The following is a 14508-nucleotide window of genomic DNA, read 5'->3' as shown; positions in this document are numbered from 1 at the left end:
CATGAGCATCAGAGCTGTGGTGCTGGTGCCAGTCCTGCAGGCTCCACCCCTGGGTTACAGCATTGGGAAGAGGGAAAAAACCCTCGATGGGAGATGGCAGTGAAGCTGTTGGAGTCATTGGGGTGGGAGGGATGGAACCAGTGTAGCTGTCATGAGTGCTTTCTGCTCTTAGAAACAGAACTGTGTGAGGTGGAGAGAGGCCTGGCACAAAACCTTGCCCTTTGGCTGTGTCAGAAGGCAGCTGTGGGGTCAGCCCTCCTCAGGAGGAGGTGGGGGTGAGTCTCATCCAAGCTCTGCCTCTGGAACTGCTGTCTCTGACTGGGCAAGGCAGAGCAGGCTGCTAATGCCTTCCACATGAACCTCAGACAGAGCCCTAATGCTCCTCCTTCTTTGCCCCCCCCCCCTCCTTCTTTGCCTCCCCCCTTCCTCCTCCTTTGCCCCCCCCCCCCCATTCCTCCTCCTTTGCTCCTCTCTTCCTCTTCCTTTGCCCCCTTCCCACCCCATTTTTTCCTCCCCACTATGGCTCTGACCTAGAAATTCCTCCCTCTGTGCTGAGCTGGCTTAGTTAAAGACTTGCCTAATTTCTGGAGGATTAATTATTTAGCAGGGATGGAAGGGAGGGCAATGTCTGCTCCCAGCTCTGCAGGCAAGCTGGGTGCCCCCTGCGTTGCTGGTCCTTCCCCACGGAGCCTCTGCCACAGCCCTGACCCTGGCCGGGGCACCTCTGCTGTGGGCAGCATCAGGGAGCCTTTGTGTGTGCTGCTCTGGTCCTCTCCTTGTTCTCAATCCAATTCAGCAGGAAACCAAATTCTAGGCTTCCATGGCCCCCCGTGCTGGGCTGCTCGCTCCCTGGCACCGCTGTGGGCAGCAAGACCCAGTGAGGAGGCATCAGAGGGGTGCCCTGCTGCCCCCAGCCCGGGGCTCTTTGCCCTGCTTCGAGCCCCGGCGGGCAGCGGGCGGCGGCGAGCGCTGCTCCTGGGGCTTTGTTTCGCCGCTTCCCTCGCAGGCAGGCAGGGAATGGCTGTAGGCGGGCAGGGCACGGCTGTGCCCGCACATTTGCTTCCCCGCTAATGGAGCTGCTGCGCTGCCCATTGGTTCCTCTGCCCAGAAAGGGCTCACCAGAGGCTCCGCAGCCTCCCCCTTTGCCGCTTCGCTCGGCACAAGGCTGCCGCGGCGCTCGCTGGCTCTCAGCAGAGAGGAGAGGAGCAGCTCCCTTAACAGCCGCTGTAATTCCTGCCGGAGGGACACATTGCGGGAGAGCTCTCATCCAGCCAGCTGCTGAGGGAGCAGGCTGCGGCTCCCAGCCTTTGCTGCTCGCCTCTTACGCAGCCCTGACGGTACCCCGGGGCAGGGACCCCGGCAGAGCCGGGGCTGGGCAGGCAGAGCCTCTGCAGGGGTGGCAAAAGGCTGCATCGCTCCTCTGCTTCCCCCGGGCCTTTGCAAGCAGCTGTGCCTCACCATCCTCTGCAGAGGGCTGTGCTGTTCCTCTTCTTCATCTTTGTCCTTCACCAAGGGCTGTGCTGCTCCTCTCCTTCCGCCCTGCCCTTTGCTGTGATGCCACCTCCTTTGTGTGCCAGGAGGCCCAGGGGCACAGCAGCTGGGGCCTGTGTGCTGTGAAGCTGTGCAGGGATGGAGGTGCAGTGTGGCAGTGGTGCTGCTGTCAGCCCTGCACCAGCAGCTGCTCTACCTTTCACTGCTTTGCTTCCCACCCTCCCAAGTCTTTTCTGGCCTCCTTTCCTGCAGCGTTTCAGAGCTGCTGGCTCTGGGCTTGGGTGGATTTTATCAGAAGAAGGCTTTCTGACAGGCAGCTGCTGCATGGCTGAGCCCACTGCTGCCTGGGGCTTGGGCAGGAGCTGGGCTGGGGCAGGGGCTGTGCCCAGCTGTGCTGGGGCAGTGCTAGTGCTGGGGCAGGGGCAGTGCTGGGGCAAGAGCTGTGCCCAGCTGTGCCAGGGCAGGGGCTGTGCCGCTCCAGCTTCTGCTGCCCCATCCTGCTTTTGCTGAGTCGCCTCTTCTGCCTCGTTCTGCCGCATGCCCTCCTTGCTCTGTCCTTTTCCTCTTCCTCTTCCGCGCCTGCTGCCCTGGCAGTCTTTCCTCTGAGGCAGGAGTGATGTGGGAGGAGAGCCACCTTTATTTGTCATGCCCAACAACCAGTGCAGCTGTTGGCAGTGCTGGCAATTGCCTTTGATCCCCATTTCCAGAGACAGTGACCTGTGAAAGAGGAAATCAAAGCCTTGCAGCTAGTGCCTGGGATGTCTCTTAATAGGGGATAATGTCCCCTTCTGTTCCTCTGCAAAGAGCAGGCAGATGACAAAGAGATACCGGCAAAGCTGGCAGCGTTCAGCCCCGGGGTGCAGCTCACCCAAGGAGGGGGCTGAGAGTGTTTGGGGCATGTTGGACATCTTGAACTGGGACATCTGGAACTAGGAAGGCTGCTCTGAAAGCAGCTGTGGCTGCTTCCTGCAGGGGTGGTTGGACAAGATGACATTGAAAGGCTCCTTCCAGCCCAAAGCAATCTGTGATCTTCAGGCTTGGGAGGCTGGGAAAAGATCTCTTAAGAATGGAGCTGCAGGTCTGAGAATCCTGGAATGGGTTGGGTTGGAAGGGACCTTCAGGATCAGCCAGTGCCAACCCCCTGCCATGGGCAGGAACACCTCCCACCAGCCCAGGTTGCTCAAGGCCTCATCCAGCCTGGTCTTCAACACCTCCAGGGAAGTTCTGGATCACAGATCATGTTCTGTGATTCTGTGATCCACAATTTCCCTGGGCAACCTGTGCCAGTGACTCCTCATCCTCACTGCATACAACTTCTCCTTAACCTCCACTCTCAGTCTCTCCTCTCCCAGCTCAAAGCCGTTGACCCTCAGCCTGGCACTCCCAGCCCTTGTCCAAAGTCCCTCCCCAGCTCTCCTGCTGCCCCTTCAGCTATTGGAAGGCTCTCTGAGGTCTCCCCGGAGCCTTCTCTTCTCCAGGCTAAACAGCCCCAACTTTCCCAGCCTGTCCCCACAGGGGTGGTTCTCCAACCTTCTGAGCATGTTGATGGCCTCCTGTGGACCCTTTCTATCAGTTCCATGTCCTGGGGCCCTTTCAGGTACTGGAGCACTTTTCATGTAGCTGTTGCTCATCATCTGGTGAGTGCTGGGGACAGGTTCAGATATCCATGCCCCTGGCCTGGACCACTTTGTGTCAGGTCCAGTGGTGTCATGGCCATGGGATGAGTCAGCTCACACTGTGCCAGTGTGGGTGGACTGGGCTGGATTTGGGCTCAGACCAGCTCAGGTGACTCATGCTGGGGCTGCAGGGCAGGTTTCTGCTGATGCTGCTTGGAGTTTTCTCCTCCAAAGGTTACAGTTTCTGTTCCCAGGTGAGGAACAGCTATGGCAAGCCCCACAGTGGGACACAGCTGTCTGTCCTCATCAGCCTGCCCAGACACCTCCCCAGCTTTCCTTTCTCTCTGACAGCAGCATGGCAGCGTCCCCTGAGGGCAGCAGCAGAGCATGGAGCTGGGAAGAGCTGCTCTGGGCTGAGGGCACTGCAGGGTCTCCCCATCTCTCCTCTTCATCCTTCCTCAGCAGTAGAAACCTTGGGCATGTTTGCACAGTTGGCCTTGGACTGTTGGTTGACAGCAGGACTGTGACAGGAGGTTGTGGGAGAGGGGTCTGGAAGCAGTGAGGTACCTCAGGGCCTTCCCACAGTGCAGCAGCTTCTGCTGGAAGATAGAGAACTTCCCAGGAGCTTCCCATGTGGCTGCCCCACGAGGCCACAGCTAACCCCACCAGCATCCAGGGACTGCAGGCATCACTGAGGCCCAGGGCTTAAAGAGCTGACAGCTGCCCAGAGGTTCAAGGTGTAACCAGGTGGTGAAGATCTGAGCAGGTAAAGATGACATGAAACTGGTGAGGCTGGACCTTGAATCCTGGGGTCAGTTTTGGGCCCCTTACACTGAGAAGGACATTGAGGGGCTGGAGCAGATCAGAGAAGGGCAACCAAACTGGGGAAGGGTCTGGAGAAGAGGGCTGGGGAGGAGCAGCTGAGGGAGCTGGGGGTGTGCAGCCTGGAGAAGAGGAGGCTGAGGGCAGAGCTCATTGCTCTCTACAGCTCCCTGAGAGGAGGCTGCAGCCAGGTAGGGGTTGGGCTCTGCTCCCTACTCTCAGGTGAGAGAAGGAGAGGAACTGGCCTGAAATCGTGGCAGGGGAGGATTTGGTTGGAGAGTTGGAAAAATTTCCTTGCTGCCAGAGTGGTCAGGGACTGGCCTGTACTGCCCAGGGAGGTGGTGGATTCTCCATGACTGCAGGTGTTGAAGAAACCTGTGGCCATGACACTTGGGGACAGGGTTTGGTGGCCATGGTAGTGTTGGGCTGCTGCTTGGCCTGGATGCTCTTGGAGGCCTTTTCCAACACAAACAATTCCATGCTTCTGTGATTCTATGATTTGGAGCTGTACATCAGTGGCAAGAGATCAACTCAGGAGAGGAGCCTCAGTGTTTGCAGCCTCCCACCTGGGTGGTGCTGCCCCTCTGGGTCTTTGCTCTTGCCCTGTGGTGGCTTTAGATGGTTTTTCTGATGGATATCTCAGGATCTGCTTTGCCACCTCTTGGTGTTCCTGAGCTCAGGGGAAGAGTTTGCTTTCCCCTGGCTGCTGTTGGGGCTCTGGAGCTGCTTGCAGGTTTTCACTTTCCAACGAAGTGTTCTGCAGTTTCAGAGCTTTTGGTTTTGTTCTGCTTTAATGAAGTTGCTACAACCTGGGGGAAAGGTTGTTGGGTTGAGTTCTTTGGTTTTTTGCTTCATTTAAAGGGGAAGCCTTCTGCTGGATAAATCCAACATTCCTGGCTGGCTGCTGCTGCTGGAGCTGGGCAGGGTAGGGTTTGGACATGGGGAGTTAAAATCTTGGCTCCAGGCTGGAAAGTTTGCAATCATTGCCTGCAGCAGGCAGGGCCAGCTGGGTCAGGGAGAGGATTAGGTTAATCCATTGTCTGGGAGAGAAGCTGAGATGTTAATGGACTTGGTTTGATGCAGCAATGAGATAATTACTGTGTGAGAGGAGAGGCTAAAAAGGTTAGGAGGAGAAATGTCCTTCCCTGGTCAGCAGAGGTGCCAGCTGCTGAGGATGCCTGTGCCCATCTGGGATCACGCAGACACAGCTGCACTGGCTCGGAAGGCAGCCTCCAAGGGCATCTTGTTCACCGCCCTGCAGGCAGCAGGGACACCTCCAGCTAGAGCAGGCTGCCCACAGACTCATCTCCAGTGTCTTTAGGCTTGGGTTCTCATCCACCTCCCTGGGCAGCCTGTGCCAGTCTCTCCCCACCCTCACCGTGCAGAACTTCCTCCTGATGTCCAACCTAGCCCTGTCCTGCTCCTGTTCCAATCCATCAGCCCAGGTTGCTCAAGGCCTCATCCAGCCTGGCCTTCAACGTCTCCAGGGAGGTTATGGATCACAGAGTCACAGAATGTGATCAATACGCTCCCTGGGCAACCTGTGCCAGTCTCTCCCCACCCTCACTGCAAACAATTTCCTCCTCCTCTCCACTCTGTCTCCCCTCTCCCAGCTCAAAGCCATTGTCCCTTGTCCTGGCACTCCCAGCCCTTGTCCAAAGTCCTTCCACCGCCCTCATGGAGCCCCTTCAGGCTGAACCCAGTCCTGACGTGAATGAATGGTTTAAGTTGGAAGGGGCCTTCAAGGTCATCCAGTGCCACTCCCCTGCCACGGGCACGGACACGTCCCACCAGTCCAGGTTGCTCCAGGCCTCATCCAAGCCTGGCTTTCAACACCTTCGGGCAGGGGACATCCATGACCTCCTTTGGCAGCCTGTGCCAGTCTCTCCCCACCCTCACTGCAAACAATTTCTTCCTCATTTCCACTCTCAGTCTCCCCTCTCCCAGCTCAAAGCCATTGTCCCTCGGCCTGGCACTCCCATTCCTTGTCCAAAGTCCCTCCCCAGCTCTCCTGCAGCCTCTTCAGCTACTGGAAGGCTGCTCTGAGGTCTCCCTGGAGCCTTTTCTTCTGCAGGCCAGGGTTTGGTGGACATGGTGGTGTTGGGCTGCTGCTTGGACTGGATGCTCTTGGAGGTCTTTTGCAGCCTAAAGCATTCTCTGGCTCTAAATGCCCTCTGCTTATTCTGCCTTTCTTTCTCCATTTGCTGTCTCCTGTCACATCTCTCTTGACATTTTTAGACTTCCTTCAGTCCTTTAGAACTCCTCAAACCATTTTGGAGGGGGGACAGACCAATTTTCTCTCTCTTTTATGTTTATTTTTGCCCTCTCTTAGCAAGCACACAGAAGCTCCATGGCCTCCCCTCGGCTGCTTGTGCTGCTGGCTGCTTTTATCCTGCCCTTATCTTTCCCCAGCAAGCCCAAGGCTGATCTGGGAGCTGCTGGCATGGAGCAGGCAGCAGGACCTGTCTCTGCTCGGGGAGGTCAATATCTCTGCCTGTGCTCTGATTTCTCTGCATGGTGTCACAGGCAGGGAGAAGCTTTTGAAGTGGGATGAAATCGCTTGGCAATTCCCATCCATGCGGGGGGTTAAAAGGGAATCGGATTTCATCAGCCTGAGCATCCCACACTGGTCCGAGCAGAGCTGGATGCTGATGAGCTGCTGCCAAGGGGGGGTGACCAGATCAGCACCGGTGTCTCTGTGGTGGTGGGGGAGCTGTGGCTGCCCCATGCTGCTGGGTTTAGGGGAGGAAGGTAAATTTAGAGGCAAACTCTAGGAGATGCTCACTTGTAGTGGAGAAGTTTGGGACCTAGGAGCTTAGTGCTGAGGAGTGAGGAGTTGGGTGCTGTGCCCCCTGCTTCTTCAGGGCAAAAGGAGTGATTCTGGCAGGCTGGAAGCAAAGTGGCACCAGCCAGGTTCCCAGCACTGCCTTTAGATGGTAGAGCCAGAGAGCTGTTGAGGTTGGAAGAGAGCTTGGAGCAGGGAGGTCATTCTGCCCCTGTACTCTGCACTGGTCAGACCACACCTCGAGTACTGCGTTCAGTTCTGGGCCCCCCAGTTTAGGAAGGACACTGAGATGCTTGAGCGTGTCCAGAGAAGGGCGACGAGGCTGGTGAGAGGCCTCGAGCACAAGCCCTACGAGGAGAGGCTGAGGGAGCTGGGGTTGTTTAGCCTGGAGAAGAGGAGGCTCAGGGGTGACCTTATTGCTGTCTACAACTACCTGAGGGGTGGTTGTGGCCAGGAGGAGGTTGCTCTCTTCTCTCAGGTGGCCAGCTCCAGAACAAGAGGACACAGCCTCAGGCTGCGCCAGGGGAAATTTCGGCTCGAGGTGAGGAGAAAGTTCTTCACTGAGAGAGTCATTGGGCACTGGAATGGGCTGCCCGGGGAGGTGGTGGAGTCGTCGTCCCTGGGGCAGTTCAAGGCAAGGTTGGATGTGGCACTTGGTGCCATGGTCTAGCCTTGGGCACTGTGGTAAAGGGTTGGACTTGATGATCTGTGAGGTCTCTTCCAACCTTGGTGATACTGTGATACTGTAACCCCAATCACTGCTGCTCAGCCACTGCCACTGCACCACCTCCCTCAGCACCACAGCCAGGTGGCTTTAAACACCTCCAGGCAGGAGGCATCTGCAGCCTCCCTGGACAGCCTGTGCCAGTTTCTCCCTACCCTCACTGCAGACAATTTCTTCCTTCTCTCTACTCTCAGTCTCCCCTCTCCCAGCTCAAAGCCACTGTCCCAGCCCTTGTCTCTTCCCAGCTCTCTTGGAGCCCCTTCAGATATTGAAATGCAGCTGTGAGGTCTCCCTGGAGCCTTCTCTTCTCCAGGCTCAACAGTCCCAACTCTCCCAGCCTGTGCCCACAGGGGAGGTTCTCCAGCCCTCTGATCATCCTCGTGGCCTCCTCTGGCCCCTCTGCAGCAGCTCCAGGTCCTTCTTCTGCTGGAGGCCCCAGAGCTGGAGGCAGTGCTGCAGGTGAGGTCTGAGCAGAGGGACAGAATCCCCTCCCTGTGCTGCTGCACTCCATGCTCTGGATCCATCAGCCACTCTGGGCTGGATCTCAGGCAGCAGTGGTTGCTGACTTCTCTTCTTCTCACTGCCTGTGTCTTAGATGGACGCTGTTGGGCAGGGAGTGCCTCACACAGTGGTGTGGTGGAAGTGGCTGTGACTTCTACCCAGTGCTAGGAAGAGGAACAATGGCTTTGAGCTGGGAGAGGGGAGGCTGAGAGTGGAGATGCAGAAGAAATTGATCACAGTGAGGGTGGGGAGAGACTGGCACAGGTTGCCCAGGGAGGCTGGGGATGACAGAATCACAGAATGTGATCTGGAGATGTTGAAGTCCAGGCTGGATGAGACCTTGAGCAACCTGTGGGAGGAGTCCTTGCCCATGCCCATGTGTTAACACCTTGAACGGATTTCCTTGGGTGCCCATGGTGGTGCCTAATGGTTGTGCTCAGCCTGTGAAAGGAGGCCTTCCATTTCTGTTCTGATCCCCCTTCTGCAAGGTCTGATGGTGCTCTGGGGTGCTGTGGTTAACTGCTTGTGACAAACAGGGGCTCAGTTCCTCTGGGTGTGTTTGAAACAGCCTGGAAGGGTTTTACTTCTCGAACACAAAGTGCTCAGAATCACAGAATCGTTGAATTGTTTGGGTTGGAAAAGGCCTCCAGGAGCATCCAGGCCAAGCAGCAACCCAGCACCACCATGGCCACCAAACCCTGGCCCCAAGTGCCATGGCCACAGGTTTCTTCAACGCCTGCAGTCATGGAGACTCCACCACCTCCCAGGCCAGTCCCTGACCACTCTGGCAGCAAGGAAATTTTTCCAACTCTCCAACCAAATCCTCCCCTGGCACAATTTCAGGCCAGTTCCTCTCCTTCTCTCACCTGAGAGTAGGGAGCAGAGCCCAACCCCTACCTGGCTGCAGCCTCCTCTCAGGGAGCTGCAGAGAGCAATGAGCTCTGCCCTCAGCCTCCTCTTCTCCAGGCTGCACACCCCCAGCTCCCTCAGCTGCTCCTCCCCAGCCCTGTTCTCCAGACCCTTCCCCAGTTTGGTTGCCCTTCTTTGGCCCTGCTCCAGTCCCTCAATGTCCTTCTGGGAGTGAGAAGCCCAAAACTGACCCCAGGATTCAGGTTGTGGCTTCTCCAGTGGCAAGTCCAGAGGGGCAATCCCTGTCCTGGTCCATGCTTGGCCACACCATTGCTAAGCGAGGATGAGCTGCTAGAAGTGGTGCTGAAGGAGGAGGAGAGATGTGCTCAGCATTAACAGCTGGGTGGCTATTTGGGATGCAGCTCCTCAGAGGAGCCAGGGCCTGGCAGAGGGTGTTTGGTTTGTGTTGAGCTGTCTTGGTGTGGAGCTTGGTGAAGCCCTAGAGAAAACAGGGCTGGAATCCTCTGGCTGTGTGTGAGTGGATAGAGAAGCTGTCAGTTTTCAGCCTGGAGAAGAAGAGGCTCTGGGGAGGCCTTAGAGAAGCATTTCAATGTCTGAAGACCTACAGGCAGGCTGGGGAGGGACTGTTCAGAAGGGTATGTGGTGACAGGGTGGAGGGGCAATGGCTTGAAACTGGAGCAGGGGAGGAAGTGCTGCACAATGAGGGTGAGAAGACACTGCATAGATCGCTGCCCTGCTCCTGCTGGCCACACTACTGCTGATCCAAGCCAGGCTGCTGGTGCCCTTCTTGCCCACCTGGGCACACCTGAGGGTGGTGGAACACCGGAACAGGTTGCCCAGGGATGTGGTTGAGGCTCTGTCCTTGGAGGCATTCAGAGTCAGCTTTAATGGGGTCCTGAGCAACCTGCTCTAGTTAGAGGTGTCCCTGCTGCCTGCAGGGGGCTGGACAGGATGAGTTTGTGGGGTCCCTTCCAAACTGTGAAGCTGTGCTGCACACAGGTGCTGCAGGCAGCTGCGGAGGGGTGGTGATGGCTGCAGCAGTGCTCCTCTGGCCACAGCCTCACTGCTTTGGAGTTCTCTTTCAGCTGTCTCCTCCACAGTGCCTCTTACAAACCACTTTATGCCTCCTGCAAATTCACTTGCTGCTTCACATAAAGAGTGTTTCATGTGGCTTGGCTTTCATCTTGTAGGTGTTTAAGGCCAGGCTGGATGAGGCCTTGGGTAACCAGGTCTAGTTAAGAGGTGTCCTTGCCCATAGCAGTGGGGTTGGAGTGAATGAGCTCTGAGATCCCTTCCAACCTGAGCCATTCCATGAGATGATTCTCTGTCTCTGACATGGAAGTGGGAAGCTGCCTTGCTCATCACTGAGCCCATGGCTGCAGAGGACCTCTGAGATCATCACATCCAACCTCTCACCCAGAGCTCACAACCCCAACGCTGCTGCTCAGCCACTGCCACTGCAGCACTTCCCTCAGCACCACATCCAGGTGGCTTTTAAACACCTCCAGGAATGGGCATCCACAGCCTCCCTGGGCAACCTGTGCCAGTGACTCCTCATCCTCACTGCAAACAATTTCTTCCTCCCTTCTACTCTCAATCTCCCCTCTCCCAGCTCAAAGCCATTGTCCCTCAGCCTGGCACTATCAGCTCTTGTCCAAAGTCCCTCCCCAGCTCTCCTGGAGCCCCTTCAGGTGCTGGATATCCCTAAGCTCCTCGTCCTTTTGAACACCTCCAGGGATTATAACTCCACCAGCTCCATGGGCAGCCTGTTCCAGTGCCCAGTGACTGTTCCAGTAAATGAATCGCTCTTCGTATCCAACCTGAACCTCCCCTGGTGCAACCTGAGGCTGTTTTCCCTTGTCCTGTCAGTTGTTATCTGGGGTAAGAGGCTCTGACCTGGCTCCAACCTCCTTTCATTTCAGGAAGCTGTGGAGGGAAGTCCCTGGTAAGGGGACTGGGATGCACTGAGGCAGCTGTGAGGCAGCAGTCCCCTCTGGAGTGTCACTTTTTAATCACAGAGGTTTTTATGGAGCTGTCTGAGCTTTCTGATATTGGTACTTTGAATCCCCCCCAGCTACTCAGATGTGGTCTTTGTTGGATTGTAGAGTTGTTTTGTTTGGAGAAGCCCTTAGAGATCATCCAGTCCAACCATTCTCTAACTCTGCCAAGGCTGTTGGCCCTCAGCACTGCGTCTTTCAGATCTCTTTTACACACCTCTAGTGAAGGCAAAGGTTTCTCCCCTTGGTTTTCCAGGTGCCAGCACTTCGGGGCTCACAAAGCTTCAGACTCTCCTGCGAGGAGCTGTGGCTCCCAGGATGAGGATTGATGAAAGATGGGGTGGCTCTGGACATAGAAGTGTCCCCCACGCTGGTGGGGTGCTGGGCAGGGCTGGCTGGCTCCCTGAAGTGTCCTGTCTGTCCAATCCTCCTGCTGCTTTTCCTGCAGTCTTCCAAATGGCCCTTTCGTCCCCAAACCATTCTGTTTTGCAAATGCCAGAGGAGGATCCCTGGGGCAGCATCAGCCTTGCTGCTCCTCTGCCCTCCCAGTAGGTGGTGGGAGGAAGAGGAGCAGGATGCAAATTAACCCTCTGCTCCTCTCCACTGCTGCTCTCCTGTTGCCTGTGCCCAGCTCTGGAGCAGATAACATCACGGCTCCGCCAGGGAACCGCAGCTGGCCTCCTCTGAAGGCATCTCTGGCTGTCACCCAGCTGCCTCCCCAAGAGCTGCTATTGTGCCTTTCTCCTACAGTAGGGAAAGGAGAACTGCCCCACTCTGCCCCCTGCTTCTCTGTATCCCCTCCTCGGCTGCTTCCCCACCGCCTCCCGAGCCCCCTCCGCTCTGCGCCGCTCCCCTGACCTTGCCCGGGTTGCGTTTCAGCGGTGCTGGGGAGATAAGAGGGGTGACTGTTACCGGCTCCCGCTGCGCCTGCCAGAGCCTCAGCCCTCCCTCTGCCCACAATTCGCTGCTTGGAAGCCTCCTGGGCCCTTCCTCAGCCCCCAGCAGAAGGTGGGAGATGAAGGGGGTAGCCGTGCGGAGCGGCGGGAGCTCGGTGTGCCCCGGCCCGGGGAGCGAGCCTGCGCTTTCCCGTGCCGCCGTGTGACAGCAGGCAGAAGGCGTTGGGGAGCCACAGAGCTGCCCCAGGGGAGGGGCTGGCAGGGTCCCCGTGGGCCAGGAGACCCCCTTTTATCCCCATTGCATGCCAGCCCCCACCCCCCCGCGGTTCCGCTGGGATGAATGAATGGCAGTGGCCGGGGCGGGCAGGCAGGGAGCAAATAGGTTCAAATCCTCCCCCCGGCGGCGCGGGCAGGGACGGGGACGGTGGCTCCGGGAGGCACAAGAGGCTAGCGTGGGCGGGTGGCCACCCGGGTGACCGTGGGCTGTGGGGCTGCTCCGGAGCGCTTCACTGGGAGCCAGAAGCTGAAGCTTGGAGGATCAGAGCCCGGCGGAGAAGGAAGAAAAGCAGGGGAGGAGGGGGAGCAGGATTTCGGTGGCGGGCGGCCGCCCCTCGGCGCAAGCAGGCTGCGTGCGGTGGATGCTCGGAGCAGGGAGATGGCAGCGAAGGGGGGGGGGGGTGTTGTTTATTTTGTAACATGGCATCCACCACGGAGGGACCGAGAAGATGTGGAGGCAGCTTCGCCGGGCTGCCCGAGGAGTTAACGTCGCTTTTCTCTGCTGTCTCCTCCAAGGGTCTCTCGGCGTGGCTGTGAGTTGTCATCGCCTGCCCCCCCCCCCCCCGCCTTGCCCCCTGGACGCGCTCTGCTGACTCAATCTGGCTTTGCTCGGAGGGGCTGGAGCGAGGGGGTTTGGTGAAGCCCTTGTTTTTTCCTCCGCCCAGCTGGCGTCAGGCACTGAGGATGCGGAGAGAAGTGCTCCTGACTAGGGGAGGCTTGGCAGGAGGATTTCCTGTCAGGCTCGCAGCATCCCTTTATCTGCTGCCTGCCAGAGACAGGCTTTGTGCTGGAGCGTGGGGAGCGGAGCCCGCAGGTGAACTCTGACTGGATCAGACTTGCTTGTTTTAAACGTCTGTCCCTCTCCTGGCGCTGAGGTGTTGGGTGACAGGCTGGAAAATCCTGTTAGGTGCTGCTGGAGGCTGTGGGGTGCCTTCTGCTTTGGAAAACTGGGGAAGTCTGAGTAGCCACGAGAAGAGCAAGTGAGGAATCTTTCACCAGTAGAGCAAGTGGGGAATTTTCACTGCAAGAGCAACAGGGGATCCTGTGCCAGAAGAGCAAGTTGAGATCCTTCAGCAGAAGAGCAGGTGGGGATCCTTTGCCAGAAGAGCAGGTGGGGATCTTTGCCAAAAGACCATGTGGGGATCCTTCACCAGAAGATCATTTGCCAGACAAGCAGGTGGGGATCTTTCACCAGAAGATCCTTTTCTAGAAGAGCAAGTGGGGATCCTCTCCCCATCTTGTGCTGCTCTCTACACACCATAAGAAGAGACCCGTGGGAAATTGCTCTGAGCAGCTGACTTCTTGGGGCTTCTCATCATCTTCTCGTTCAGACAGCATCCCCTCGCCTGGCAAGGGCCGCCACAGGCACCCTGGGGGGCCACTGCCTCACCTGCCAAGCATCCGCTCGCAGTGCCATCGCTACTGAGCAACCCTCCCCAGTGGGTGTTGCTATATATTTATTCCATCCCCCCCTCCTCAATTCCCCCCTGCAGCATCGCACTACATCAGGCACCAGCCGCTCTCCTGCAGCCCAGCACGGCTGCTCGGCTTGGGAACACAGAGCTTCCCACCCCCCGGAACCGGAGAGATCACCCTGCAGCACGCCCCGGGCCGTCCAACAAGTAATTCCCGGCCGAACTCTCGGTGCCGTCGCTCGCTCTGACTCCCCGGGCGGCCCCCGTGGGCTGCGGGAGGGCGCGGGGCGGGCAGCGCCGCGGGGCTGTAGCATGCCCCAGCCTGGCGTGGGACCGGTGCCCAGGGACGCCGGCGGGCAGGCTTGGGGCCGCCGCGGGAGCCATGGCTTCCTTCGGCAAGCTGACCGAGTACTTCAGCCTGAGGAAGTCCAGGATGGAGCTGCACTCGGGGCGGAGGAGCCGGCGCAGTGGCAGCTGCTGCTGTAGTGTCACCGAGTGCAGGTACGGGGTGGCCGCCGCCTGTTCTTGTCCCCGTTCCTCCCGGTGCGTCCGCGGGGCTGTGGGTGGGAGACGCAGTGCCTGGCGGTTTGCTTTCCCTTTACCTCTCCTGGGGCCGGGAAGGGGACTAGGAGCAAGTGGAGAGCTCTGGAAGCGTCGCCTTGCTTCTATCCGGGGTTGCTGAGCAGCTCAGCGCTGCAGGACATCTCCGGCAGGCTCCATGTCCTGTCACCCTGCCCGGGGCACGTCCCTGGTGTCAGTGTCACATCTCGGATGTCTGCTGGCTGAGCGCCTGCACGTGTCCCGGCTTGCCTCTGCCTCTTGCTCTCTGTGCTGTGCCGGCAGCCAGGATTTTTGTGCCACCGTTGCCCCCCCATCCCCCTGCCTCTGAGGGTCCTCGGCTGCACAAGCAGCAAGAAGTGGCTTCATGGATAGAGTTGAACGTGGAGCTGGTGGAGCCTCCTGGCACACAGCACCAGAAGGGGAGCGTTGGAGGGCAGGGGGAAGGGTCTTGGTCGTGCCTTGGGGACAGAGTGCAACGTTGAGGGAACTCCTGTGGACAGAGTTCGTGGTCGACTCGTTTGGGTGTGAATTGATAAGGGGAAGGGGATGGGGAG

The 14508-nt window shown here is 58.1% G+C and overlaps 1 protein-coding gene and 1 long non-coding RNA gene across 6 annotated transcripts in view; both read left to right on the top strand.

Annotated features, from left to right (window-relative positions):
• Nucleotides 1–14508, top strand: part of LOC135180580 (ankyrin repeat and fibronectin type-III domain-containing protein 1-like) — a 250354-nt gene that overhangs the window by 33621 nt on the left and 202225 nt on the right. For 2 of the 5 annotated variants that reach the window (XM_064153130.1, XM_064153124.1), the window contains exon 1: nucleotides 13570–13894. The exons of the other annotated variants lie outside the window; for them this stretch is intronic. In XM_064153130.1, the coding sequence (XP_064009200.1) occupies nucleotides 13776–13894 (119 nt within the window). In that variant the 5' untranslated portion in view covers nucleotides 13570–13775. Of the gene's footprint in view, nucleotides 1–13569; nucleotides 13895–14508 lie in introns of those variants that run through there. 5 annotated transcript variants of the gene reach the window in all.
• On the top strand, nucleotides 12541–13351 carry LOC135180581 (uncharacterized). The gene is made up of 2 exons (XR_010304494.1): nucleotides 12541–13089; nucleotides 13156–13351. It is a non-coding gene; the product is annotated as an uncharacterized LOC135180581 (long non-coding RNA).

Source organism: Pogoniulus pusillus, chromosome 13, assembly GCF_015220805.1.
Source record: "Pogoniulus pusillus isolate bPogPus1 chromosome 13, bPogPus1.pri, whole genome shotgun sequence".
Lineage (NCBI taxonomy): Eukaryota > Metazoa > Chordata > Aves > Piciformes > Lybiidae > Pogoniulus > Pogoniulus pusillus.
The sequence above is the reverse complement of the archived record's forward strand: the minus strand, read 5'-3'. Positions and strand labels throughout refer to the sequence as shown.